The sequence below is a fragment of the Cercospora beticola genome, chromosome 9 (genome assembly GCF_033473495.1).
Source record: "Cercospora beticola chromosome 9, complete sequence".
Taxonomy (NCBI): domain Eukaryota; kingdom Fungi; phylum Ascomycota; class Dothideomycetes; order Mycosphaerellales; family Mycosphaerellaceae; genus Cercospora; species Cercospora beticola.
In genome coordinates, this window is record NC_088943.1 from 190,195 (window position 1) to 218,177 (window position 27,983).

General features: G+C 48.4%; 7 protein-coding genes across 7 annotated transcripts; 3 read left to right on the forward strand and 4 right to left on the reverse strand.

The window, feature by feature from the left end:
* Nucleotides 1–682: 682 nt before the first annotated feature.
* RHO25_012338 (uncharacterized protein) lies at nucleotides 683–1,922 on the reverse strand (the record flags this gene model as incomplete). Its single annotated transcript, XM_023604923.2, has 4 exons — nucleotides 683–820; nucleotides 887–1,350; nucleotides 1,411–1,805; nucleotides 1,855–1,922. 4 exons carry the CDS (start codon nucleotides 1,920–1,922, stop codon nucleotides 683–685), a joined length of 1,065 nt encoding a protein of 354 aa, XP_023448424.2.
* Nucleotides 1,923–4,064: 2,142 nt separating this feature from the next.
* On the forward strand, nucleotides 4,065–4,936 carry RHO25_012339 (uncharacterized protein; the record flags this gene model as incomplete). Its single annotated transcript, XM_065603526.1, has 2 exons — nucleotides 4,065–4,103; nucleotides 4,160–4,936. 2 exons carry the CDS (start codon nucleotides 4,065–4,067, stop codon nucleotides 4,934–4,936), a joined length of 816 nt encoding a protein of 271 aa, XP_065459598.1.
* A 90-nt stretch (nucleotides 4,937–5,026) lies between these two features.
* RHO25_012340 (uncharacterized protein) lies at nucleotides 5,027–6,028 on the reverse strand (the record flags this gene model as incomplete). The annotated part of the gene is made up of 2 exons (XM_023604924.1): nucleotides 5,027–5,437; nucleotides 5,525–6,028. 2 exons carry the CDS (start codon nucleotides 6,026–6,028, stop codon nucleotides 5,027–5,029), a joined length of 915 nt encoding a protein of 304 aa, XP_023448428.1.
* Nucleotides 6,029–7,929: 1,901 nt separating this feature from the next.
* Nucleotides 7,930–8,541, reverse strand: RHO25_012341 (uncharacterized protein; the record flags this gene model as incomplete). The annotated part of the gene is made up of 1 exon (XM_065603527.1): nucleotides 7,930–8,541. One exon carries the CDS (start codon nucleotides 8,539–8,541, stop codon nucleotides 7,930–7,932), a length of 612 nt encoding a protein of 203 aa, XP_065459599.1.
* Nucleotides 8,542–11,620: 3,079 nt separating this feature from the next.
* Nucleotides 11,621–13,179, forward strand: RHO25_012342 (uncharacterized protein; the record flags this gene model as incomplete). Its single annotated transcript, XM_023604925.1, has 6 exons — nucleotides 11,621–11,887; nucleotides 11,943–12,006; nucleotides 12,065–12,091; nucleotides 12,148–12,549; nucleotides 12,613–12,851; nucleotides 12,919–13,179. 6 exons carry the CDS (start codon nucleotides 11,621–11,623, stop codon nucleotides 13,177–13,179), a joined length of 1,260 nt encoding a protein of 419 aa, XP_023448431.1.
* Nucleotides 13,180–13,943: 764 nt separating this feature from the next.
* Nucleotides 13,944–14,549, reverse strand: RHO25_012343 (uncharacterized protein; the record flags this gene model as incomplete). Its single annotated transcript, XM_065603528.1, has 1 exon — nucleotides 13,944–14,549. The coding sequence occupies one exon, from the start codon at nucleotides 14,547–14,549 to the stop codon at nucleotides 13,944–13,946; it is 606 nt and encodes a 201-aa protein (XP_065459600.1).
* A 1,832-nt stretch (nucleotides 14,550–16,381) lies between these two features.
* RHO25_012344 (uncharacterized protein) lies at nucleotides 16,382–21,633 on the forward strand (the record flags this gene model as incomplete). The annotated part of the gene is made up of 4 exons (XM_023604926.1): nucleotides 16,382–19,261; nucleotides 19,328–19,615; nucleotides 19,680–20,354; nucleotides 20,410–21,633. The coding sequence occupies 4 exons, from the start codon at nucleotides 16,382–16,384 to the stop codon at nucleotides 21,631–21,633; spliced, it is 5,067 nt and encodes a 1,688-aa protein (XP_023448432.1).
* Between the last annotated feature and the right edge of the window lie 6,350 nt (nucleotides 21,634–27,983).

Consider the following 27,983-nt stretch of genomic DNA (forward strand, 5'->3'; position numbering starts at 1 on the left):
ACCGACGATTCACTCGGTCCTGCTTCAATATCCACGGCCCGTCCAGGAAGTCCTGAAGAAGAAATGAGTCTTGGTATCGTTATGCGAGTGGAAAAGACGATGATGTATAAGTTCCCGAAGACCAGAAGTATAGATTGTTAGACCATGCATAGAACATCTGCAGGTAAGCGCGAAGGAGAAGTTTTCATAGGACATCTTGATTGCTGTGTCTCAGGCCCATCAAAGACAGCATAGTCTGATCGAGACATGCGTGATTCCACCGCGTATGATGTACAAAGACGACGCTTTATAGCATGCAGTGGTCAGATGTTTGCACAATGCCAGACGATGCAAGTTTGCTGTCGACTGCTCATCCCACGAGTCAGTAAGGTTGTCTTGAACGTTCGAGAACAGACTTACTGAGCACACATTTTCACACTTCTGCTGTGATTTCGACTTCTGCTTTCTGTGAGCTGCTGTCCGCGGTCAATTTGTTCCTTGTATTAGTGTGATCGGGCTTAGATATCAGCTGGCAGTTAGTACAGTGTGTTGATCAACACAGGCATCGAAGACAATGAAGACAATGACTGGACCGGCTCTATGGCCGAGCTTTGCACAAGCGTTCCGTGTCATTTCGTAGTTGCGTATATGATCTGCGGAATCGAATACTCAAGTCCGAGCAGGAGGTCTTCCAACGGCGTCCCTACTTCTTCCCACCAGTCTGAATACCCTTCAAGAACCCATCATAAGCCGGCTTCTTCTGGAAGTTCTCATCCCAAAGATTAGCTTCTCCCTCGCCAGGGAAGACGCCAGGAATCCAAGAGTACTTGTCGCTGACACCCTATAGCACAACAAAGTCAGCACAATCAATTTCTCAAAGACAGAAATGTTGCAGGGAAGTACTCACCCAGACAGTCATCCCCGCACACCTCTTCACAGCCAAACAGCTCGCGGCAATCCTTTCATAAGCCTTCTTCTGATTTGCCACACTAGTAGCGTTTCCAGGAGTAGAATATCGCACATCGATCTCAGTGTAAGCGACATCAACGCCCAATTTGGTGTAACCTCTCAGAACAGTCTCCAGAACATCTTGGCTAGGTGTAGTTCCGGTAGGAGCAGAAGGAGTAGGTTCGGCAGTCAAGTGGGCTTGCAGTCCGACACCATCGATCTTGACGCCGTAAGATTGGATGAGCTTGACGATACGTTGAGCACCGAGGGTTTTAGCATTGTTGTATTCGAGGTTGTAGTCGTTGTAATAGAGTTCGGCGTGAGGGTCGGCTTTGCGGGCCATGCGGAAGGCCATGGGGAGGTAGGCTTCGCCGATGGTGTTGTAGAAAACGGATTCGCGGTAGGTGCCGTCTTCGTTGAGGGCTGGTCACCAAAAGCCGTCAGCTATCAGCTCGATATTAGCAAGGTTTGGAACTTGCTTACCTTCATTGACGACATCCCACTGCGCACACTTCCCTCGGTATCTGCCAGCCAGCTTGTTGATGTGGTTCTCCATGATGGAGATCAAAGTAGCGTTGTCAAAGCCACCCTCGGAGACCCAGGCGGGCAATTGGCTGTGCCAGACGAGATTGTGGCAGTGGACCTTGTACCCTCTCGACATTGCCCACTCAACATGGCGATCTGCGTCCGCAAAAGTGAAGTTGTTGCGGGAAGGCTCGATCGATTCCCACTTCTGAGCATTTTCGGGTGTGATGCTGTTGAAGTCGGCAGGGTTGCCAACGACTGCTTCTTCAGCGGCATCGCCACGGAGGGTCAGAGCTGTGCCGATCCATTCTCGGCCACGGCTTCGCATAGCAGTCCATAGTCCTTTCTTGCTTCTGAGGCAGTGTTAGCAGTGAGTAGTACAATAGAACTAGTCATACGTACGGCTTGGGCGCCGCCGAAGCTGTTCCTGCCAAGGTCAGAGCGGCCACGAAAGATTCTTGAATATGCATTGCGTGGAAGAAGTCTGAACACTGGTTGGGCTGTAGCTGAGATCCATCTCGGAGAGCAGTCGAGGTCAATATAAACTCTCCGCCCAGTATACATCATGGTAGATGTGTCCTCCATTCGCTTGCGCCCCCAACTTTAGCCGCGGTCGATCCACACGTGGTGTGGTCGAAGGCCAAGTGCGATTCTGTGAGGAGAAGCCAAAATGCCCTCCCAAACGGGAAGGTCGCAGGTCCAATCGGGTACCTGCTGTAGCGGCTGTCATGTGTTGTGTCCCGGATAAAATGCGCATGATCGGCGCTACAGCTGCACCGTTGCTGCATTCATCCGGCTTGGAGAGCATCAGTCTGGATTTGTCTGGGGAACTCGTCTATTCGGTAAAGTGTCGCAATGCGCTTGCATAGGCTGAAATGCGGAGACCCTTCGGCAGGACGAATGGACAATGTCGAACTTGCGCATACACGGGTTGGGAGCAGGAATGGAACGCTGAGCTTCTCTTTGCCGAATGGCTTCATCTCCATTCTGCACTCATTAGCCTGCTGCGGGTCATTGAGCTCGCCCTCGTTAAATTGAAAGCACCATTAAGGTGACCAATGGACGCATTAGTGTCGTCGTTGTCGTCGGTTCAGTGCAATAAGGCACTCCAGGTCATCGGAGAAGCGCTAGACGATCCAGAATGTACGGGTTTGTGCATATTGTTGCATCCAGCTCTGATCAAGAACTGCCGAGCAATATTGACTATTGTGTCTCGGACCTGCGCAATTGCCACAGCTGCCACCTGCCGGCTTCCACGAAGAGTGATGCTGTCAAGATTGCCACGAGCCCGGGGCCACAGGATAACCGAATGTACGGCATGGCAGTGGCAACGTACATCGAAGCGAACCAGCCTGCTCGTCGGAGCTCCCACTGTTCGTCCGATGCCGTAAGAAGCGGTCTCATGAATGGAGTTCAGCGCCGACGGAACGTATGAAGAAAGGTATGCGGCTAATTGTTGGATCTTGCTCGCTCTGTGGACATAGACACAACAAAGTACACTTTGCCACAAACATATCGCTGTCTGATGCTCAACAAGAGGTGTTCATTTTCCGATATTGGCACCAGTCCTTGTCCCGCGGCCGGACTCACCGTTCATGATGCTTCTACTCATGATGGCGTGGAGCGTGCTGTCCTGGCAGCACTAGTGCACTTCTTGCTTTGGCTTCATGCTGGAACCAACAGAGCCTGTAGTAAGCATCTGCATGAATAATGTGCGAGATCTGATTCATGGTATCCCATCATTCACGTTGAGATTGTGTTGAACATTGGGGCATTCCATCTGCAAGTCTTTCAAACCAGTCCAGATCGTCGCCGGGTCATCGTTCCAGTGAAGAGATTGCAGGTTCCGGCACACTATGAGCGAAATGAGAGCTGTTGATTCGAGGTATCATTGTTCCACAGCATTGAAAGAGAAGTGATGTTGGAGTTGGAAAGCCAGACAAAAAACTTGGAGGAGATTGCGCCCGGCGGCAGTCCGAATTAGGGAAGCCGGTCTGCTGTGACACATCCATGCTCTTTCTTCCACTTCACCTTTCACCTTCCACTCCTTTCTCCTTGACAAGCTACCATCACAGCCTCCTTGCTATGCTGTTAGACGCATCCCACGCCTTTGATGCTGGGCCGTAAAAGCGACCCACCATCCGGAAAAGCAGTACGGCGTACTCCTTTCCTGCTGCTGTCGTACTTGGAATTCCTCCCATGCTGGCCGCAATGGCCATTCGGTCCAAAGCACTTATCAGCGGAACAAATGCCTCTCGCATGGAAAAGCTGTGATGAATCGGTGGCTATATCTCCTGGCATGGAGATTATCCAGCGCTTTCCAGCTTGCGTTAAGCGTACGCAGCTTCCAGGCAGTGAAGCATGCTGTATCGTGTAACATCAGCAACATTTGGTGTCTGAGGGCTTCAAACTTCTGATCACGCCTTTCGGTCCAGCTTCGATGAAGCGCCGCTTAGTGCTAGACCGTTCGGTAAGTATTGAAACCATCTCTGCGGCTGAGAGATCCTGCAGGATTCACAATTTATATCTTACAAATCCAGCATCAAAAGGTCAAGCCTGCCCACTGCTGGTTTCTGTCTCATTGATACTACAGATCCTTCGATTATCGAGACATGTCGAAGCCTACCATCGTCGTTGTACCAGGTGCCTGGGTAAGCTCATCAGTATCAAGAGAGAAGGATGGCAGAATGGGAGCTGACAGAGTTAGCATGTACCCGAGCATTTCAATAAAGTCCGCGTTGAGCTGGAGACTGCAGGGTATCGCTGTGTAGGCGTGGAACTGCCAGCCAATACTCTCAATCCAGTTATCGATGGCCGCCTTCTTGATATCTCCGATGACCTACAAGCCGTCCGCAAAGCTGTCCTCGCCGAACTGGATACTCACAGTACGACCGACGTACTTATCGTCACTCACTCTTATGGCTCAATCCCCGGGACCGCAGCTCTTTCCGAACTCAGCGTGCCAGCGCGCAAAGCTTCAGGCCAGAGCAACGGCGTTGCAGGCGTTGTAATCATTTCTGGCTTTCTGCTCTCACCTGGACTCACAATGCTCGATGCCATGGCTGGCAAGCTTCCGCCGCAATATCATGTCGAGAACGATACAACTCTTCCTTTTGCCGGGCCTGGTGCTATCCATATCTTGTACAATGATCTCGAGATCAATGAAGCACTCAAGGCTGTCTGGCGTCTCAAGCCGCAGTCGTATGGCGTGCTGACGAGCAAGATGCCTGATCAGGTGGCTGGGCTGAAGGGTGTACCTGTGAGTTATTTGATGTGCAGCAAGGATAATGCTGTTCCCTGGGCGGCGCAAGAGGGTACGGTGAAGGGTTTAAAGGCTGCGGGCTGCCAGATTGGCTCTGTTGAAGTGGCGGAGGCTGGCCATTCCCCTTTTCTAAGTCTGCCGGCAGAGACTGCGAGATTTATACGGAGGGCAGCTGGCGAAGAGGACATCAAGAGTGGTTTCGAAGCGTTCGAAGCGGCATGACTGGCCAGTTGGGTCGATATGTAAGCCCTGCAATGGTTGTTTCGTTCAGAAGAAGAATTAACAGAAACGGCAGCCCAGGAAAAAAAGTGGTCAATGCTCCGAATACTCCCAAAACTCCTCCTGGTGCTGTCCGAGCCCAAGATTTCTCTTCTCCGACAAAAGCGACATTTTCAACGCCCAATCGTCCGCAATCCGGTTGCCTTCGGCTTCGCTATCATCTTCGACTGTGTGGCCCGGGATCCACGTCATTCGCACAGATTTTCCCATCTTTCGCAGTGTTCTCGCCTTCCACACGATTGCTTCCAATAGGTCGTCGCCGCAGCGAACCAGGTCTTCCCCCTCCCTGTCGGCTCGGAGTTGTTCGCCAATGACATCGATGGCTTTCTTGCAGTCGGTGCGGATCATCCACTCGTCGCAAGGGAGGTCTTTGTTCGCGATTGCCCAGCTCAGGGCGAAGGAGATGCCGGCGATTTCTGCGGTCAGGCTATCTGGTATTCTGCCCTTTTATGGAGCGTCAGTGGCTTTGATTTATGTTTGAAGAATGGAGACATTGAGAGGTTAGTCAGTGAGCAACGGAAATGGACTTACGAGGGTGAACGCCATCCCTTGCCATCGGTTGCTTTGCCGCACAAAGGCGACGAAAGCGCAGCCGCCGAACGTGCTCTGCTTTCCCCACGAGCCGTCTGTGAAGATTTGTTGCCTCCGAGGAGGCGGCGGCAGCAGAGATGTCGGTGGTGGTGGTGGTGGTGGTGTGGGAGCCGGCCAACCTGCTGCTGCGTGCGCGGCGAGGATCTCGGTCACGAGTTCTTCTGTCGTCTTTGCCGCTGCCATCTCTGCGGATTCGTGTCGTCTGGTTTCGTTCGCGTCGGTAGGTGCGAGGGCAGGGGCAGGGCAAAGGGTGGACGAGCAGAGAACTGGCGAGCGAGGCAGAGCTGTCAACACAAAAGTGAAGCCAGAACTATCCCTGTCCGGCAGACGATATGGCTTGGCGCTGGCATTTGCAGACTCGCACTTCAGATCCTCCACTTGTCTCTGAAAATCGATGCGATCGAATGCATGCTGATCGCCAGATCTGGGGCCCCCGACGCGCATCGATGAGCAGAGACGCACGCTCGTCCTACGCAGTGCGCAGATAGGAGCGCGCTCCCCTCAATGGTCGCTTACTTCACATTCAGCATCGCGACGGTCGTTGCAATGGCCGGATCTCAGCGCACAATGATGCTTCCGAACTCATGGCCGTCAACATCAGCAATAAAACGAATGGTAAGCTGCTATGGAAGAAAGTCGCCAGGCTTCATTGCTTTCAACGATGGAAAGACCTTAGCGGCAACGAATGTCCCCCTGACCATGAAATTCTGTCGTGGACGCCGGGAGTCAAACTGGAATCGCATTCGCCTCTCCGCCAAATTCAACGATTCCAAGGCCACGAAGCTCCAGACAGGTAATTTTCGCACAAGAGAAGGATTTTGGGGACAGGAGAAACCAGCCACATCGTTCCGCGAGCTCAGCATGCTGGACGCTCTTGGGCATCGGTATGCTGTGATTTCGCATCATTGAAGACTTTTGGAGCGAACACAACCGATTTCACTCTGGCGCGCCATATGTTTAACGGGTGACGGCTTTCAACGCTACTATACAGTCACTACGGCGCGCCGGCGGGCGGGCAGTGGTGAAGTCGTCGTCAGATCAATCGTTCCGCCGACTGTTCATCTATTCGCCCTTCTTCTTCGTCTACAGCTCTGACGATTCCTCCTTCAAGAGCTTTGCTTCGTGGCGACGGTCAGGTGCTTCGGTGGCAGCATACCGAGCAATGGATACTGAAGCTGCAGCATCGGTCTAGGTCGACTAAGAAAGTTTATATCATCGGGATCGGCTGTCTCGACACTGACAGAACGAGCCCGTGACAGGCCTACTTGATATAAGGCAGCTCAGACTCTCTCGTTCCGTTTGAAACGACAAGCGACAAAGCACCGTACAAGCTACAGATTCTGGCACTGTTAATTTGCGGCATGATACTAAGCGATGCTGCTTGCTCGGTTCTTCCTCGTCACCCTTGTCACCACCGCGCTCAGCCAGGGTCATAGATGGGACGACCAACAGAACAGGTTGAAGCCTTTGTTGGGCAGGTCCTCAAAGTTTTGCTGTGTGATGACACCGCTGTCTGCCAGGTGTCGAAGAATTTGCCTTCGAAGGAGTTGGCAGTCGCCTCCGAAGCCATAACTTTGGGCTGCTAGGTACTGCATCATTCCTAGTGCCTCGGAACAACTTGCTATTGACAGAAGTTCCAATCATAACACTGGCTTGGATCGAAACCACTTTGACACGCTGCGATGATCGAGATTCGCTCTGGAAGAGATACTTAATCATGTCCAGCACCATATTTTGCATGGAGTCCTTGGAGCACCCACGTTGGGCGGAGACTCTCGCGCGTTGAGTATGTCTGGAGTCGGGAGGTCTACTACGGCATCAAATATTACAAAATGCTCCAAAGTCAAGCTTATGTCTTCCTTGGCTGCTCAGTCCTGCGCAGTACTATAGAACAGTTGCGATAAAAAGAGGCAGGCTTGGATGGAGTTTACAAAAGCTAGGAAGTATGCTTACATTGGGCCAAATTTCGATAAAGAGCGGCAAATTGGAACTGAATGACTCACACTCGCAGCGAGTACCACAGCGAGCTCTGGACCCAGGTCTATAGCATCACTAATCTGATCAGTTGTCTTAATACCTTGGAGCGGTTAAGCCAAGCAGAGGCATTCGGGACAACGACGACTTTGGATTCGAGAGTTCGATCACAGCGTTATTTGTGATGCACTGCCTCAGAACCGCTCTTCATTCCACGATGATGTACAAAGGTCCATGAAGGACCTCAGAGCTGGAGCGAAAGAAAGAGAAACGCTCATATGCATCATGAAAAAGCCAAAGTACCGGCCGAAATGCCACCCGGGGTGTCATCCATCCTCTAACATACCAATCCTCCTCCCAAACACATCCACTCACTCCTCCGTTTCATCATCACTGACCTCCTCGATCACCGCATCAGTTCCCTCCATCCTCTCGTTCCACTCCAGAGTCATCTCAAACACCGCATCATGCGCCACGCAGTGCTCCGTCACGCAATAGAACACCCCCCTCTGATTCGGATCATAGTCGATCCTCATCAACATACAAGCGTGCTCCACTATCTTCCAATTCAACCTCCCACCACTCATCACGAAGAACGTTTTCCCCGTAAACATGAGAGCTTGAACCATCCTGCCTGGGAGCAACCCCTGGGCCCAGCTGCCGATTCTCAGCCGGGGAGGGCCTTTCCTGCTGGGGATGACAAACGTTGCGCCGAGCTTCAGTCTTGCGATGCCGCTTTGGATTCGTTGCTGGGTGGTGAGGTCTGTGCCCAGGCGTTGGTGGTGGTGGAGGATCGTTTCGATGAACTCGATGACTCCGAGGATCGTTGAGTGGGCGGAGAAGGTGCCGAGTAGCGTGCTGGTGGCGCGGTCTTCCTGCTCGTGCTTGAGTTTGCGGAGGGGATGATATGTGCGAGATCCGCGCTTTGCTGGGCTGCGGGCAATCGATGGAAGTGGGATAATGGGCATTTTGGTCGCCTCCATTGTGCTTGTTGATATCAGGTGGGTTGGATGGTTTGATGGATGCAGAGGCACTCGAAGCGGCGGCTGTATGTACTGAAGAACGCGAGAGTCGGCGCGATTGATGTTGTTGTCTTGGGGCTGTCGGCGGGAGGAAATTCGCAGACAAAGGCTTTGTGCGGCGGAGCAAACAATGCTTCAACTTTCACTTGTCAACGGTCCTTTGACCGCCGACGCCGTCAATCGACGTCCAAACCACCACAACGACTTCGAGCTATCGATGACGGCGCTCAGCCTGCTGTGCACATACAGATCGCCGCTGACCGCAACAATCGAGCCTCTCAAGATCCGTACGGTCAACCATCATGTCTATGGACCAGACCTCGAGCGCCAATCCATCGTCTCACGTTCAGACGTTGAGCAACGCCAGGGAAGCCCGAGCTTGCTGGTTCGTCCATTGCTCAACCCCCTCGACGAGTTACAAGAAGCCAGCCCAGACACGACAACGACGGCTTGCAAGAATTGGTTGTTAGTGAGCGAGGCAAGGCCGTCAAGACCCGAGCGCGATGCTAGGAGGAGGCCATAGGTGCTGAAAGAGCGGAGTGAGACAGACTTTGACTGGCAGGCTTTCCACCTTGTCCTTGCCGCAGGGGAGGAGGAATCGGTGTCGTACAGCCCCTGTGACGCCGAAGACTCGTCTGACAGAACGGTCGTGGTCCTTCGCGCTCACTGCTGGCCACCAAAAATCTTGCAAAGCGTCTTGTGCATGTTCCAGTCCTCCGATTGACACACTTTGTCTGCATTTACAGTCAGCCGGACGGCTCCTGAAACGCGTCCCTTCCCAAACGGCGAAACTCACTGCAGTACTTGGCCAGCTTGCAACCGCCGCAGGGCTTAAGCGGCCACTCTTCGCTCTCCACTTTCCTGTACTTGAAGCAAAACTCGGCTTCAGCGGGGCACTCAATCTCTGCTCACCTCGCATTCTCGACTGCTTGCTCAGCACGGTACCTCTTGAAGAAAGCGGCGAGGTTCTCTGGCGTGGCTTTGGCCGTGGCTGCTAGGGCCGAAGGACAGTGAGAATATGCAAGATATATTGTATGCGGATATATGTATGTTCAGCAGGGGATGATACATTGATTATTGGCTGAATAACATTGAAAGGGTATGCGGGGAGCGCACCAAATACCCATGACAGTGTTTGCTCCTGCCGAGCGGTTACAAAGAAGCAGCCAGGAGGACAATGCGACTACTCCCGCCGACCGCTTTGTTCGTTGACTAAGCTGGCTGATTCTCGCACAGCGCTTGATCGAGAACGAGAGAGGAATGCTTGGAATACATTGTTGTGGTCAGATGATGGAATCGGTCCAGAAGGATACAAGACTTCCTGCAGTGAGTCCGATGCTGCTCAGCGCAGGCAATGGACATCACAAGATCAGGATCAATTCCCAACACGAAGCCGAGAAGCAGGACTGAGCGATTACAAGCAATGAAGCGGCTGCCACTTGACCCCAATCCCAACATGAGATGAGGAAAGCTGGTCCAGGTCCTTCTGAAGCTCGCAATCATGCTGATCTTGTCCAAAACTGAATACAGCGACTAGTCAAGAAGCTGAGTCTCGAAGGCCTACCGCGGCACCGAGCTTCCACGACCAGCGGGCCTACTGCAAGGCAGAGGCTACTGCAGGACCTATGGAGACGGTTCCTGGAGCAAGAGACTTCGCGCAGAAGAAAATTCTAGTCCACAGCCTGTTGGAAGGCAGAACGTAGGCAACTTGGAGCGATAACTTTCACACTGGAATTCGACCTAGCATTCCAGCAATGAAACTTTGAGAATCGCTGCCTTGCGTCGCTCTATGCAGCATGCTGCTCTTTCTCCTGGGGTTGATCTTGCTGTGCTGGCTTGTCAGCGTCTGCGCTGATCTTGACGACAAATGCATGCCTGCACGCAGACTTCCCTCGAAACACAATGCGCCAGTCTTGGAGGAACGACCACCATGGGCATGAAGTAAGAACAAACTTTACTTCTCTATGGTAGGGCAAGTAGGGATACCGAGGCCTCATTGCTAATTGCTGATTTGCAATTGGCCAAGATGGATTTGTCTTACCACATTCGGCAACCTCTGCGCAGTAGGCAACCACTTCTGTCAAAAGTCTAGCTTGAGCTGTCCCCACCATTCTCATCGCATTGGGGACGCATCGAAGCTGAATCGCATATTCCCTCTATTCATGCATGATGAGGAAGTCACTCCCCGATTTCTGCTTGGCGAGGGACACTATCGATTCTCGCCGATTGGAGTCCATCGTTTGCCATGCTTCGAACCAGCAAGCGCCACGAGCGGGATGCGGCTTGCAGACTTCACGTGGCTGGAACCAAAGATCCGCACCAAGAACAAGCTTTCGTGCTAATGCTGTAGATCAAGCTGCACTGTGAGCGCTTCCTCAATACTTCTTGTTCTATTCCTCGGCTTGTTGTCTCCAGATCAGACCACCAAACTCTAGTCTACAGCAGATCTTGCTTACGCACATTGCGCTACGGGCCTCATTCCGAGGAGATACGCCCGGCGAAAGGAAAGACAATCCCAGCACGCATGTTGAAACGTAGCATAATGCCATAGCAAGTCTTTTCCCTGCGGCAACATGTCAGTGGCACTTGGAGGACAGGTAGACGACGCCTACATCGTCACCAGAAGTCCCCAGACGCCACGTCGACTCCTCAAATTCCTGCATTGAGCGAAGCAAGGCCAATGAAACTGCGAAGTCGAAATCAGTCACGCGGCATCCTCCATGAGCTACCACGTTCTCGATCCTGGTTGTCCCGCGCCCACGAAAAGTCATGCTGGGAGTTCCAGTCGTTGACGAATCAGGTTCTGGAAGGGTACGATCGACCTACCTAAAATGTGTTAAGCAGCAGAAAAGACACAATAAGCTTCATGCGAAGACCTGGAGATTGCCGCCAGCCATTGCATCCTGCCGCAGCTGTAAAACGCCGCGGTGTAAGCAGGAACTGGGGTAGGCACACTGGTCGACATATTTGAGGAACGTGAACGACACCTCTTGTGCCGACTTTCGTTCGTCAACCTCTTCAAACCCCTTCAGCATCCACCATGTCTCTCCGCATTGGTGCAGTTGTCGCTTTGGCCGGCCAGGCCGCTGCTTTCCCATGGGTCGCCAGATCTGTTGGCATCGATGCCGAAGAGATGACTGCCCGTGATGCTATCCTCTCTGCTCGTCAAACACCAGGCTCTACAGTCTGCCCCAACAACCCAGACCACCGAGGAGCAGTCCCGTTCAACATCAAGTTCCCATACTGCGGTGCTCAAAATGGTGCACCAGGCTTCCAAGCTTGTGTCTTCAACCAAGTTCCAGCACCGGTATGATGTTACAGTATGACGCTCAAGATTGAAACAATGCTGATGATCATATCAGGGCGACACTGCACACGCATACCAGGCTCCAGGACCTCTTGATATTCGTGGACCTTGCCCAGGCCGTAAGCTATAATCTCGCGTCGCACCAATCATTCAACTTATGCTAACGACACGCAACAGTGAACACCGCTGCCAACCACGGCTTCCGTGCGTTCTTACGACAATTGATATGCGTTGTCCGCAATTACTGACACACCTTACAGTGTCCCGCGACGGCATCACAACCTTCTCCGAACTCACCGACGCTCAACAAAACGTCTACGGTGTCGGCTACGACTTGGCAGTCCTGCTCGCTGTGTTGGGTGTCGGCCTTGACGGCGACCCGATCACTCGCAAGCTGTCGCTCGGCTGCGACGCCACTTCTCGCACAGCGACACCAGGCTTTGGTCCTGAACCAGGTCTCAACACTCACAACAAGTTCGAGGGTGATACGTCCTTGACCAGGAACGACTTCTACACAGCCAACGGAGACAACTTCCGCTTCAACCGAACTCTCTACAACATGATGTCCCGAACAACTGGCGGTCTGCACAACCGCGAGAACATCGGTCGATACCGATTCCAGAGATATCAGCAGTCTTTGAACGAGAATGGAAACTTCTACTGTATGTCATTTGACCCTTCTAATTTGAAGTCCTGTCTACAATACTGACCTGCTCTTACCCCAGTCGGCCCCAAGTCCCTCCTCCTCTTCGGCGCCTCGTCTTTCCTCTACGAACTCTTCCCCAACCGCGGCAACCTCGGAACTCCAGACCAAGCCACTATGGACTCTTTCTTCCTCCAAGAAAAGCTTCCCGAGAAATGGTTTTCCCGTGTCACACCTTACACCATCCCAGATGTTGCCCGTGAGATTGGAGCCCAGTACTTCTTGAACCCAGTCGCTTTTGGTGGTAACACTGGCAAGCCTGTACGTTTCCATCCACATCTCCACGCCTCGACTCGCCCAATTGCCCCTTACTGATTCTCTTTCATAGAACACCTTCGTCGGCATCGGCTCCAACGGTCCTTTCTTCAGCAACGGCACTCTTCCAGGCTCACCAGAGGGTGTCTCATGTCTGCTGTACCAGTTGGCCACTGAGAACATCCCATCTGCGCTTGGTGGTGGAGGCGAGGCGGATCTGCCACCTGCGAGATTGAACTGGATGAGGGACACTTTGAACCCTGTGTTCACGAATGCGAGCTTCTCGCCTGCGGCGGCTTTTGGATGTCCGATTGTTACGGGTACTGCTTCGTAGATGGATAGAGGAAAAAGTAGACAGAGAGGAAAATGAGGAGGAGGATTAGTAGTTCGGAGGCAATGGACGTGATGAGTGGCCGGTCAAGGTTATATTTGGGAGCGTTGTACGAAGCGTTGTATGAAGAGACGACGGGAATGCCATTGATGATATGCTGTATGCTCTTCTCACCGGCCTTTCGCTCTCCATCGCTCCGCATGGCCTAAGCCATATCAATTTGGCCAGTAATAGCATTCGAGTGCTTCCAACATGAATGCCGACGTGAGATGCTCTTCTGGAAGTCCAGCAGCTAGGTCGTAAGACTTGTCATGTTGAGATTTCTAGGCAAGGCTATGGTAGATGAATGTTTCAGTTCTTCGCTGACTTATTATCAGCTGAACATCTCTTGTACGACGCCTTGCGTCGACCTCGTCCGTTGGATAGGTCCGATGCCTCAATTGAGTGTTTAGTAACAGGAGAAATCGTATCGAGCTGCGTGCTGCTGCCCATCTGGCAAAGGCTCAGACTCTCGAACGTCAAACCGGCGACCGAATCAGCGCAAAAGTTTTCGGACTCAACACCTTTTCTGTCGCTGTGATACACCTCATCAATCGGTAGCAGTAATGCTGACAGCGCCTGCTGTCTAGCATTTGCTTCGCCGGGAAGCTCACTCCCTCCAATTCGAACGGCCAGCTGTTGCACTGTCTGGCGAATACACTGTGAAGAATCCCTTGCCCTGCTTCGGCCCGCTACTTCTCTGCTTTTTTGCTTTTGGGACGTTCTACTCATCGATTTTTCCCCTCGCCATCCACCACTACATCCTCGCTGAGCCTAATCTTCTTCCGTTTGGGCTCTCTCACCACCTCCTCCCCCTGTTTCTCCACCTCCATCGCCTCATCCACCCTCTCCATTTCTCTTCCACCAGCCCCTTGCTCCGTAATCCCCATCCTCTCCCTCCGTCTCTCCGCTCTCGCTCTGAGCCTCTCCCTCGCCGCACTCCCCGGCCTCGCGCGAACTCCCTGCCCCCGCTCAATCTCCACCCTCTCATCCCACTCCTTCGTTTCCGTTCTCGTCTCAATCATCTCCTGAACAAACGCCCGCATTGCCTCAGAGTTCTCCTCTTGCTGCGGAGTTGGCACTGCTGGGTTTGGTGGGGGTTGATAAGCAAAGCCACTCGGTAGTAATGTTCCAGCTCCGCCTTCATCGCTGGCAAAGGGGTCTTCCAAGCCAGCGAATGGTTCAGCGGCGAAGTCGTCTGTTGATGAGGTGCCGTTGCTTTGGGGCGAGAACTGGGAGTGGTCTGTGGGAGGTGCGGCCAATGGAGTTGGGGTTGGCTGCGATTCTGGGCTGGCGTTGCTCGAGGTGGCGTTGTTCGAGTTGTTGGCGGACATTCTGATATGCGTGTGCTTGTGTAATTTGATGGTGATTGAGAAGCACGATATAGCGAGTGTTAAGTGTCTTCGGCGCAGAGTCTGAATACGAGTGCTGTTCTGTGTGTGCGAGCGAAAAGCGCATGCGTTGATGTTTGTCGTCGAACTGCCGTACGCAGAAGAAAAGCTTGGCGTCGGCGGCAGCGGTGGAAGATAAAGCGACGAACTTGGACAGCCCAGGAGGAGAACATCTATGGTCAAGATCAGATAGATCTCCATCTGGATAGTACTCGATGGCGGACAAACAACGCGGAATCGATCTAATGCTGACTCGCGCTAATCGAAGCGTGGATGAAATATCGACCTTGTTTGACACTGCCTAGAAGTAGATATGCTGGGGCGGATGCCGATCAGTGTACTGTCACTGTCTATTGATGTGAAACTACAATTGCATTGCGGCATGTCGCTCGGTGTGGCTAAATGTAAAATTGGAGCGCAAATCGTATAGGATAGGGAATCCCAGTAGCGACAAGTGAACTCGATATCGAAAGGTGTTCAACAAAGCTCGGTGGGTGTGGTGCGACTCTGCGATGGGTAGTATGTCTACTGAACAAGATGTGTATTCTTTTGCTCGATTTGTACAGGCAAACCATTGCCTTTGTTCCGTCTCCAGCTCGTATCAAACAAGGCCGGACAACGATCGCGATCGCTGCCTTCGATTCATCCCGCGCTCTTACAAACAAATATGTGGGATCTCGACGTCAGCACACAGGAGCTCGAGGATCCAACAATCAACCTGTTCTACAGAATAGAGAATTTATCAAGCTCCTTTGTGTGTTCACTCATACCACCTCTTTCTCTTCAAGCACCACATCTTTTGACCTTCTGCCATCTCTGCCTGCCTGTTCTTACACTCCGCGTTACTCGAGCCTAGGTTCGTACTTGTGCCGTGCTCCCATCCGCCATGGGTCCTGTCGATCATGATTCCCTCTTTTCACACAAGTCGCCAAGTCCATCTCTTCTCCTGTACGGTCAGTCGCAGGCGTTGGCTCGGATAGAATTGGCTGGTTGACAGGGGCTTTGTTCAGTTCCGTCCCCGGTGGAGAAAGGGTGTTGATGTGCATTCGCCTGAGATGCTGCGGAATCTGGACTCGCGTGCAGGATTTTGAGGGCTGAGATGCATGCGATCGGAGCGGTCTGGTAACTGATGGTACTAGAACTTCGAAGCGCGAAGAGAGAGGATGGCCTGTACGTGGTGGAGATCGGGCAAGCAAGACACGCGGTTCAGTAGGTCGACTGCTGATGTTGTTTGTCGGCCATTCCATGCGGCGTGACCGTCCGTGTCAATGACCGTGGGCCGATTCCAAGGAGAAACAAGTCAGGAAGAGAGCGATCATGTACACGAGACGAAGAGAGTGAGATGCAGCAAGGTGGCGCGGAGGTGTTCGTTGTTGGATTAATCGTGAGTTTCTGCAGACTATGCCTTGCCCAGGGTCCAACTTCCTCCATGAAGCATTCCTGCTCCAGCTACCATCATCCTCCCCGCCCGAATTGACTATTCTCATGCTGCTATGTACCAATTGTCAGCGCCCTCACATCAGTGGTAGCTATGATTCACAGGACAATATGGCGCAGAGGCGGTTGCATGTGGACTTCAGACCATCCTTCTCACATGAAGCATTCCACTTTCCGCCAGTTCACATGGAGAACATCTGAAAGAGCCATTCAACTCCGCATTAGCGTCTCACATGCTTGCATATGGGCAAGACCACTATGTCTTCCCTGCCCTTCTTCCTGCTCAACTTGATTTCTCTTCCCAACATACCACCCTCAACTACCGCCACACCGCCATCATGGCCATGCTCTGGGCCAACATGACGGGCCTGTTGTGGCACCCCACGACGAGCTCCACCTCGTGCAGCACTACACTCACTTCGACTCTCACGTCGCCTACATCTTCCGCTCCTTTCCACTCATGGATCCCAACCACCACTTCGTGCACCACTTCTTCGCTCGTTGCGCTTGGCACAGCCAGCAGCATCCGCATTTCGTTGACATCCAGCGCATCCTGGACAACTTCGACTTCCACTACTCCCTCCGCTCCGTCGATCATATCACCGCAATCCAGCTTTCTTCGCACTTCGTCGTCCGTCGCTTCTTACAGCCCAGGCTCCACAGGCAAGACCGCTACATACAGCGCGTCCTCGACTACTTCACTTCACTCGACTGCTTCACTTCACTCGACCGTAGACGGGACCCCTCTCACATCCTCCTCCATCGCGCCTAGCAGCATCAGCAATACCGCTATTTCCAGCACTTCTGCCGCTACTCCGCTGCCTGGAAGCAACACAATCATCGCTTCTTCCGCAACCTCGGGCAGAGACACAGTGATTCCATCTCAGTCACCCTCCACTCAGCCGTCTTCGAGTACTCCGGCGCTCACGCCGTCGAAGGGCAGCTCTCGCAGCTCCTCTACATCTGAGCTGCCAGCTAGCGACAGCACCAGTCAATTGCCGAGTGCTTCTGGCGGAGTCACGGCCTCTTCTTCCCCTGGATCTGTTGCCACTGCTCCGTCAACAGGCGGGACTGCGGGCGGTACTGGTTCCTTCACTTCATCTGGAAGCGCGCTCTCCACTGGTCTGTCCGGCACCTCGGGCGGACCTACATTCACGTCTCGTGGTTCACTCACCGATTCATCTCGTGTTCCTTCCGCGACGAATAGCCAATCCGGGCCGCCCTCAATCGCTCCGCCTATCGGTTCTTCCGCCACATTGAGCAGAGACACAGTGACCTCATCTCAGTCATCCTTCACAGGATTGCCATCCGCCAGCTCAGCCGCCGGTGCCAGTGTTTCCAGCCGCGGATCTCTGACCAGCGTTCCATCCAGGCCCACTCGGTCGGAGTCGTCTTCAAGTGCTTCCACAGTGATTCCGTCTCAGTCAACAGCCGGCGGTACTAGTGCCTCCACATTCAGCTCCTCTGCTGTCGCACCATCGGCAGAGACATCCTCTGGCATTCCGAATTTCACGCTCAGCAGGACGACCACATCTTCCGGCATCAGCCTCCTGCCTCCATTCAGCCTGCCCTCGCCCGGCTCCAGCGCCCCTCCGCCTGGCTTAAGTCTGTCTCTACCCGGCTCCAGCGCCCCTCCGCCCGGATTCAGCCTGTCCCCTCCTGGACTCAGCCTGCCTTCGTCCGGCCTCACTCTGCCTTCACCCGTCCCCGCGTCCACCACCGCATTGACGATTCGCCCACCTGGGATCACCCTGCCGCCTACTGGACCGTCTCCCATTACGCTTCCGCCAGGTTTATCTACTTCGACAACGTCCAGCACATCAGATGACAGATTCTTCTGGTGGAATGGCACCATGTTCACCTACACCGGCACAACCACATTCCCTCCTGTTGCTTCTGCCACTGGCACCATCACAGAGCCTCCAGCTAGCGTTACCACAGAAATTGTGCCATCTCTGTCATCGAATCAATGGTACACGACCATCAAGGGAGGAAAGCACACTGTGGTGCCGGTAATTTGGTGCAAGAAATGCGGTGGAGGAGTCATCATCTGGAACTTGTGGCCCATTCCGCGGAACATCAACATCGACTTCCACATACAATTTCCCAAGCTGCCGGTTTTTAGGGTCGATTGCTTCAGGATCTTTGGCATTCGCATATGGGGAGATTGCGGCAGTCCCAAGACTGTTAAGGAGGACCCCGACGACCCTGACGATGGCAAGAATCCTCCACCCAATCCCAAGCCAACGAACGATCCAAACAGTACGGCGAAGCCAACAAGCGAGGCTCAGTCGAGCTCTGAATCACGGAGCGAGTCGTCCTGCACAGCCAGCATGGTGACCAATACGGCTGTGACATGCGTACCAACGACCTCTGGCACTCGAACATCATTCAGCTGTTCAACCTCGATGTCAGCTTTCAGCGGCTGTACAGTGACTGGGACTGCGACGACTACAACCAAGTCCGCAACCCCTACGCCGTCTTGGGAATCGTCCTTCTGTGACGCTGATGGTGCATGCTCTGGCGAATGTCCAGCGTCCGAGGCGCCCAAGAGCAAGAAGCGTCAATTATCCGAGGCGCCCAAAAACCAGAAGCGCGCTTGGGGTGAGTTCGCCGACTTTGATAAAGCCATGGGGAACAGTTGGAATAGAGCTGCGGTCAGGGTGCGTCATCGCGTCAGCAATGGGATGACCCTGAACGGCATTGATGGCAAGCCTATGCCTGCGAGGTCCGTCCACAAGCGCTGGAAGTGGCCTCCTCTTGACCCGAGTAAGCCCACTCGCGAGGATGTCCGCTTTTGGCTTCGTGCGAGACACGCTGCTGCAGAGAATGGCGAGCGAGTGGCACCATATGGAGTTTCTTCTGCTGACTGGGTTCCATTCAACGACGAGTACGTTGACATCGCCGTGCAAGGCTTGTATGGATGTACCAGCATCATAATCGTGTCAAAGCGAGGTGCCTGGATGTCTCACATATTTGAGCTGCCCACGATGACGCTTGAAGACTTTTGGACCGACCTTGATCCGGCCATCTTTTACGGCGATGGCAGATATCTTCAGGGACTCAACGACCTTTCTAAACCTGGTTCGATTTTCGATCCCGCTACCAGAGCCGATGATGACTTCAAGATTTTCATCTTCACGCCCGACGATTCGCCTCGCCGCCGTGGCGCTCCGCAAGAATGGTGGGGCGATGGGGTTTATCAATATCCTGAACGGGTACGTCTATGCGGTGACAGGGTCTACTGATCATAGTGTCTTTGCGGAGAGCTAACATTTTTCCAGGTCGAGGAGCTGAAGAGCTTGATGAATCGTCGCTTTGGCGTTGAGCCCGATGTGCATGCATATTACCGCCTACGACCCGCCATGTCGGATGAACAAACAAATTGGGCCATCGGTATAGCCTCAAAGGACGATCTGAAAAACCTATGGGAGACGACTTCGAGTGGCCATTACTATCTCGAGTACAATCCTATAGCCGAAGAAGACAACAGCGACCAGGACGAAGACACACCGATGACAGATGAGGATGGCAATGAGTGCAAGAAGTACAAGGTTGGTTATCGGCTTTGGGTAAGTCTTTCCATGCCGTGCATGCTTGGCCTTGCTCCATGATAGGTACTGACAACATGACCAGGTCGACAGCTACAAGAACCCTACCTACCACGGCAAGCCATACGCCGAGAAGGTTTGGACTCCACTGGACTTTCAAGTCTATGAGTCCGACAGCGACATGGGTAGTGACTCTGACAACTCGGACACGATGGCTTTGTACTCCAACAAACCCGGCAACAAGACTTCCAGATACTTCAGCAAGGCAGGCAACAAGACCTCCGCCTGCACCAAGAAGCCAGAGCTGGACCTCTGTCGCTGGGAGAGTTGTGCCAAATCTTGCGTACTCATAACCGGCCCGTCTCGAAGTGCAATTATCGCGCGAGCCTTCTCTTCTGTCGTCTCCTGGCTCTCAAATCAGCTCCACTCTCTGCATCTCCGCCAGCTGTGGATCAGCCGAGCCAAGACGCCGCAAGACTACTTATCGTACGCGAACTTCATGACCGCGGAGTGTCGCCTTGCGACAATGTCGCTCCAGCTTGACGGCGGTGATCTGGGCGACGGTCACGGCATGCGAGGACTTTCAAGCTCTCGAGTCGTGTCATTCGAGGATAAGCCAGCTTTCAACTTCGTCTTGGAAAACATGTTTGGCTGCACCTCCCTGATTGTAATATCTCGAAAGGGATTTTGGATCTCGCATTTCTGGGAGGACAAGAACTTTGAAAACGAGGAACTCTTTCAGAAGGAAATCTTGGAACAGGTATGACGGTGTCGGCGCTCTACTTGCCCTATGTTTATTACTGACAGCAGAGTAGATGTGGACCGGCCGTGACGCGACTTACGTCGGCCTCAATGACTACAAGAATCCTGGTGGGATACTGGATCCTGACAACGGAGTTCAGATCTTGATTCTCGGGCCTCGAGATTTTCCAAGCACTCTGGAACAGCTTCAATCAGGAGTTTGGCCGGCAGAACTCGATCACAGGCACACGAGCAAGTGGCAGCGGATGATCAGTAGTCTCAGGGCGACCTGGCCCAATGCCAACATCCTTCTGGAAGGCTATGTTGCGCTTCGAGCTTCGAAACTCTGGAGTACCGTGCAGCAAGCCAGAGTTGTATCGCCTATGACCAAGGAGCGTCGATGGGCCCTCTTTGCAACGCGCGAATATGGAAAGATCCTGATCCAGTGGGATCCAAAGATGATCGAGGCCAACGAACAGTGTGATCGCGACTTTGCAGGATACAAAGTTTGGGCAGATGTGCCCTATCCACATCTCATAGAGTCCTGGGACAAGGATGGCCTCTCACCTGGGGACACAAAGTCTCGTCGCGACGGCGCTTGTTCTGTTCCTCCCGTGTCGACATGGAACACTGCTGCAACTGCTGCTGCTCCACCGCTTTCCCCCTTCACCACGGTACCGTACGACAGTGCAGCAACTGCGTGGACCTACACTAATGAGCCGACTTCCTCGAATGAAACCTCAACCAGATCGACTCGGAGCACATCCTCCTCTTCGGGAAACTCCACTTCGTCGACATTCTCAAGCACCATCACTTCGAGCAGGACTGTGAGTACCAGTTCCAAGTTCAGCTTCGCTCCAAGCACAACTTCAAAGCGACCTTCATCAACCGCCGCTCCCAAGACCACCGCGCCTCCCAAACCCGTCTCCTGCGAAGTCCTAGGCCTGGGCTCGAGCAGCACTTATTGCCAATGCGACGGAAGCCTCCTCGTCCCAGCGACGACACGCACCGCCAAGAACGGCGACACCAGCTTCGATTGTCCACTTCAGAGCACCGTGGTCTCTGGCGCCGCCGTCTCCCACCCTACGTGGGGTTTTGGCCAAGAAGGCCTCTCAACTGGAGCTTGGGGCATCTCGGTGCCTTATCGTCGCTACTGTAGACGTGGCACTATGGGTGGCACGCTTGTGACGAAGAAGGTTGGGGAGATGAGGAGAACTTATGATTGTATTGTATCTGGGGCGACTATGACTGCCATTGGCAGCAGTCCGGGGAAGCCGAAGTTGATTGAGGGTGTTTGAGGTGAGATGTTTGAGGAGTTGCGATGATGGGAGAGGTAATGTGTGATGAGATGCGACGATGAGTTGATGAAGTTTTGATGATTTTGTATGATAGCTTTGACATCGTAGGTTGCGAATCTGGACCTTTTATTGGTGCGACCGAGCTCTCTCCTCTTCTTGCGCTTCGTCCTCGACTCTTCGAGCTCGTTGCTGATCGCTGTACCGAGCATTCTTGCGCACCGTATTGCTGGCCGGCTTAGTCTATAGCTACGGATAGCTAAGCTAGAGATGTTTAGCCCTTTGTCGCGGCCTCGCCACAAGAGCAACATACAGCACAAGTCATCGCCTTCGTCTTTCTAGGAAAGAAATCAGAGGAACAGATCCCAGTGCCCGTTCCATGGACATCGCCTAGCTGGCCGCGTATAGTTCAGCTCCAAAGGACCAGTACCGTGGTACGCCTGCACACTTGGCAAAAGCTGAATTCGGATTTCGACGAGGGTTGTCGCTTCGCACCGTTCGTATTCCAGCACCAGTATTGCTTGACTGAGAGTGACTGGCAGAGTCAGGAATGGATCAGATCAGCCCCTGTAGTAATATGCTTCACTAGACTTCCAACTCAGGCAGTACAATTTGGTCGGCAGAAAGGTCTAACGATAGGAGGACCAGATGCGAGTCGAGTTATATGCGGCCTCGAACTCCGCTACGAAGTCAAGCCTGCCGAGACGTATGCTAAATGTTAAGAGCTTTTTTTTTTGAGGCGCGTATAAGTATTACGATGCCGTTCGCGTCTTCTTATTATTCGTAAAAGTCCTACTACTCGAACTTTACCGAACGCTAAAAATGAAGCTTATTAAGCTCTATACTCTTATACTTACTACTTTAATACTCTTCTCTATTTTAAAAGTAAAGGTCTAGTTCTCGAATACCTATACTAGTAATATAACTAGGCTTATATAATACGTTACTAATATAGAGGAAACTCTTAAAGAGTAGCCTAAAAGTAAAGCGCTTATAGTACCTATATATAATAGATCTATACTAATATAATATAGCTAGGCGCTACTATAGCTATACCTATAGTAATACCTAGATTTAATAGAGAGATAGTCTATTATTTATTTCTAAGAAGACGAATCTATAGGTATTTAATAAGTATAAGAACGAAATCTATAATACTACTTTATATTCTAAGGACTAGTTTAAATATATAGTAAAAGATAGCTATAGGAAAAGGATCGTAGTATACTTACTATATAGCTACTATTATTAGAAAGTATAGTCTAGTTAGATATTCTAAGAGATACTTTAGAGATTAGAGTTAGGTAATATAGGTTATATAATACTAGGTTATATAACCTAGCTAATATCTATCTTAGGAGTAAGATATAACCTATAACTAACTAATATAATTAACTCGGTTAGTTCCTACTTATTATCTCTACTTCTACTATATTATACCTATCCGACGAGTGCCTACTAGAATATAATTTAATAGGTTATAAGCTTAGGTTTATAGAGAGGCTCTAAGTAGAAAGAGTTAGCTTTCTTATCCTTAAAGTAATACGTATTACCTCTTATAGGACTTATAGTATTAACTAGATAGAGAAGTAGGAAAAGAGTATAAGAGAAACTAGAGGTATATTCTATCTATACTATCTTAAAGCTTTAGAAGATCCTAGTTATAAGCTAGAAGTCTCTAAAGAGTAAGTAAAATAGAGAAAAGTCTAGTAAAGTATACTCTACTTTAAAAGAGAAGTATACTAAAGGAGTATAAAGAGGAAAGGATTAGCCTTAGACTATAGTACCTAAGTAGATAAGACTAGGCCTAAGTACTAAGTACTACTAATACCTTAGAACTAGCTAGTAGTACTCTTCTAAGAAAGTAGATCTTTTAGAGATTCTCTATCTAAGAACCTAACTAACTCCTATAAGAAAGAAGAGTCCTTAGATATCTTAGCTAAAAGAGAAGAGTCTTAGTAACTAGAGAAGGCAGAAATCTAGAAGCTACTAATTAGATTAAAAGAGCTTATATTTCTAGAGTTTAGATTTATTTATTTAATTTTATAGAAATAGATTTAATAAGTAAATTAGATAGAAGGAGAATACTAATTCTAATAAGAGAGAACTAGAGACTATAGTTTAAGCTATAAAAGAATATACTTAGAAGAAAAGAAATCTTCGAGATAATCTTAGACTTAAAGAGATTATTAGTATCTACTTTAGCTAAATCTAAAGTATCTAAAGCTTTATTAAATAAAAAGAAAGGTACTATATTTTTAGAGTTTAGCCTAAAATAGTAGAAGGATAATATAAAGGCAATCTATATTCTAATAGAAAGTCTTTATATAGATAACTAAGATAAGGTAATAGATAAGATAAGAGTATATAATATCTAGATAAAGCTATATAGGAAATATAGTAAAGTCTAATAGGTATATATAATAGCTATTATCTAAGAATTTATAACTTTTAAAATAGAACTAGAGGATATAATTAGGAAATTATAGGTCTACTTTAGTAATTTTAGAAAGAGGATTATAGAGATTAACTAGAGGGAGTTATACTATAAGACTTCTAATATAAGGATTAAGTATCTACTCTTTATACTCCTAGCTAAGTATAAGAGTATAAGGCAGACTATCTAAGCTTAGAAGGACTTAGACTTTAAAGAAATCCTCTAACTTCTTAAAGTAGAGGAGTTAATATAGTATAGATACTAGTTATAAGAAATAGTAATATTTACTAAAAGAAAAGAGATCTAAAGTATAAAGCTAAAATACTATCTCTATAAGAAGAAGTATTTTAGAAGTATTACTAAGTATCTATATCTTAATAAAGCTAAGAGAACTATTAACTTAAAATAGGCTAGTAGAGTAGAGAAGAGAAGAATACTATCTAGAGAGAGTATATTTAGAAGAAGATCTTTACTAAATAAAGAAGTATTAAAAGAAATAGTAAAGAAACTTAACTTAAAAGTCTAATCTCTTAAGAAGAGATAAACTTTAAGGAAGTTTTCTAAGAAAGTATATACTATCTAAGAAGATATAGAGCCTTCTATAGTATCTAAAGTATCTTAATTTCTATTAGAGAATAATAATATTAATAAAGTTATATACTTAACTATAGAAGTAAAAGGCAAGTATATACTATTAAGATAGCTACTTAACTCCTATACTTTATTATATATAACTAACTAAGAATTACTTTTTAGAGAACTAAAACCTCTTTAGAGGAAAAAGTAGATTAAGGTTAGGAGTAGCTATCTAATAGCTATATATATAGGAAATATAGTAATAAATAGGAAAAGAGGAAAATAGATTATTCTTAAGAATATTCTCTTTATATCTAGTCTAGGAGTAAATCTTGTTTCTTAGAACTAATTTAGCTAGTAGTATAGTATTTAACTACTAAAATTTATACTTATTTTATTATCTAGGAAACTAGTTATCTAGATAAAACTATTAGGAGGAGTACTATTTATTAAGAAGATTAATAATATATTATAGGAGCTTATAATATTATACTTTAATTAAAAATAAAAGAATAAAGCCTATACTTTTAAAGCCTAAGAAAAGACCTAAGAATAGTAAGAGCTTTAGTATAGAAGACTTATATATTTTAGAGAGAGTCTTCTTAGAAACTTATATAAAGTATCTAACTTAAAGGCTTAGATTCCTATTCTAAAGAAATACTAACTTTATAAAGTATATTCCTTAGTAAAGATAAAGAAATATAGAGGGAAAGAAACTAAAAGGAAACTCTAAAGATTGTCTCTAGTTTCTATTAATATCTATAGTTCTTTACTTATCTTAAGATTAGGATATAAATAGTAGCTTAAGATTATTAATAACTTCTTAAGAAAGAAATAGACTTTTCTAATAAAGTCTAGAGAAGATATACTAAGTATCCTTAAAGACTAGAAAGTAAAAGCTAAGCTATAATTAGGAAACCCTCTCTAGATTATAAGAAGTAATAGAGCAAGAGAGCTTCTTACTATACTAAAGTAATAGAAGAAGGAATATAGAATTTCCTTCTATATAACTAAAGTATATAACTCTATCTAGAATAGAGTAGTTAAGAGGTTAATCTAAACCTCTAAAGACTATATAAAAGTAATACTAGAAGATGCCTATATACCTATTAAATTCTAGCTAGAAGCCTTAGTAGCCTATATAGTTATTAGAAATTCCCTTCCTAATAGCCTAGAAATTAATAGATTTAAAGTATTACCTAAGGAAGCCTTTTTAGGTATTTAACTCTTAGTATTATACTTTAGAGTTTAGAGTTATAAAGTAGTAGTCTATATAGATCCTAAGTTCTAGCTAGTAGAGATAAGATTAGATAAACTAATAAATTATTATAAAACGTAACCTATTTACTTAATACCTAATATATCTATTTACTTCTTAGCGCTTAGCGCCCTCGTTTCTAGTATTTAGTCTCTCGCGCCTCTACGCCTCTCTTAGATATCTCGTATAACTACTTATCTCTCTATCTATATACCTATTCTTATAGTTATAATAGTTAGTCGTACTAGTCTTAATACGTAGTATAAGCGTATTAGCTCTTAATAATACGCGCGACAAAGGGCGTATTTCTAACTAAAAGTATAATAAAGGGCACTCGAGTTCCTCTAGTACTAGAAGGCACTCGAGTTTACCTAATACTACTTTCTATATAAGAGCTAAGTATATATACTATCTAGGTACGACTAGAAGCTATCTATTATCTTAAGGTTTATTTACGCTATACGCGTAATAGTAAGTAATAATAGTCGCTTTCCTCTCTACTCTTCTATTCTACTATAAGTAACTATAATATTACCGACTAAGTCCTATTAAAACTCTAGCGCGTCTAAAACGCCTAAGACGTAATAGATACTAGTAAGTAGGAATAAGAGACTCGCGAGCGCGAGCGCTACGAGCGTATATTATAGTAATACTCGTAGACGTATACCGAAGGCCGAACCTAGTCGGAGCTATAGCTACTACCTAAAGTTACTACTATACTACTTATAGCCGCTAATCTCGAGTCGTTTATAACTCTCTCTAAGAACTATCTCGGTACGAATTAGCTACTAACGCTAGGTATAGAAGCGCACTTTATACTATAAGTACCTCCGAGTACGTTTAGTATAGGCCTTCTTAGTTAGTATTATATACTACCGAGATCGATCTATAGCTCTAATAACGCGATCTACGACTTACTATATAAGTACGATCGTACTATAGGCTTCTCTACCGACTTCGAGCTTCTAAAGAAGGCGCCGGAGTTTATCTCTATATCTCTAAAGCAAAAAGCCTCGATCTTAGAAGCTTTATTAGGTAGTTTATCTAAGCTATACGATAACCTACCCTCTTAACTAATTAAAAAGGCAATAGCTAATACTCTTATCTCGATTAATATCCTATATACCTAAAACGATAGCGTAATCGTCGACTTTAGAGGCTATATTAACCTCGCGTTACTTCCTTCTAAGTTAGATAATATTAATTAAGATACTAGTACTACGGACTTCGACGACTAATAGCTTTATATCTATAGCTCTAAGGAGTTTAAGGAAGCCGTTAAGAAGAGACCTAAGCTCTTCTAGCTTATAGTCGAGCAGAACTTTAAAGCTAATAAAGCTTTACGTTACGAGTATAATAGCTTATATAAGGAGATCGAGAAAGCCGAGAAGCGCTTAAGTAAGAAGACTAAGTATACTACTAGTATCGAAAGTAATCTCGAGAAAGTATAAGCAGAAATTAAGGAGCTTCGTAATAAACTTATAAGGCTAGAGGATAAATAGAATAATAACGTCTATACTAACTATCTTAATAAAGAAGCTATTAACGAGGAACTTATAAAGATAATATAGTAAGTCGATACGGCTAACCTCGAAAAAGATAAGGTTCGTAATAAGCTAAACTCGCGTATTATATAGCTTAATAAAGATCTTAACTAAATAGAAGGCGAGATTAGTAAGATCTAAGGATAGCTCTCTACTACTAATATATAACTTAACTTACTTCGTTAAACTTAGACGACTATAATACCTATAGCTTAACTAGGTTATAATAAGAAAGGCAACGTAGTACTATACTTACGATACGCCGGCTCTACTATAGGAGCGTACTATAATATAAATTAGTATATAGTAGGTACTAGTATATAGGTACTAATAGGTTAGTTCGTAGTACCTCGCGTATCGGCTACCTCTACTACTTACTCGTAATATTCTATTTACTTCTACTCTAAAGTCGATAAGAAGTAGAAGGATCCTAATAAGTTTAAAAGTCGTACTAACTTCGGTAATACTATTAAAGACGGCTCTACCTATAAGATCTAGCGTAGCGATATAATAGCAAAATTAGCTACTAGCTTCCGCT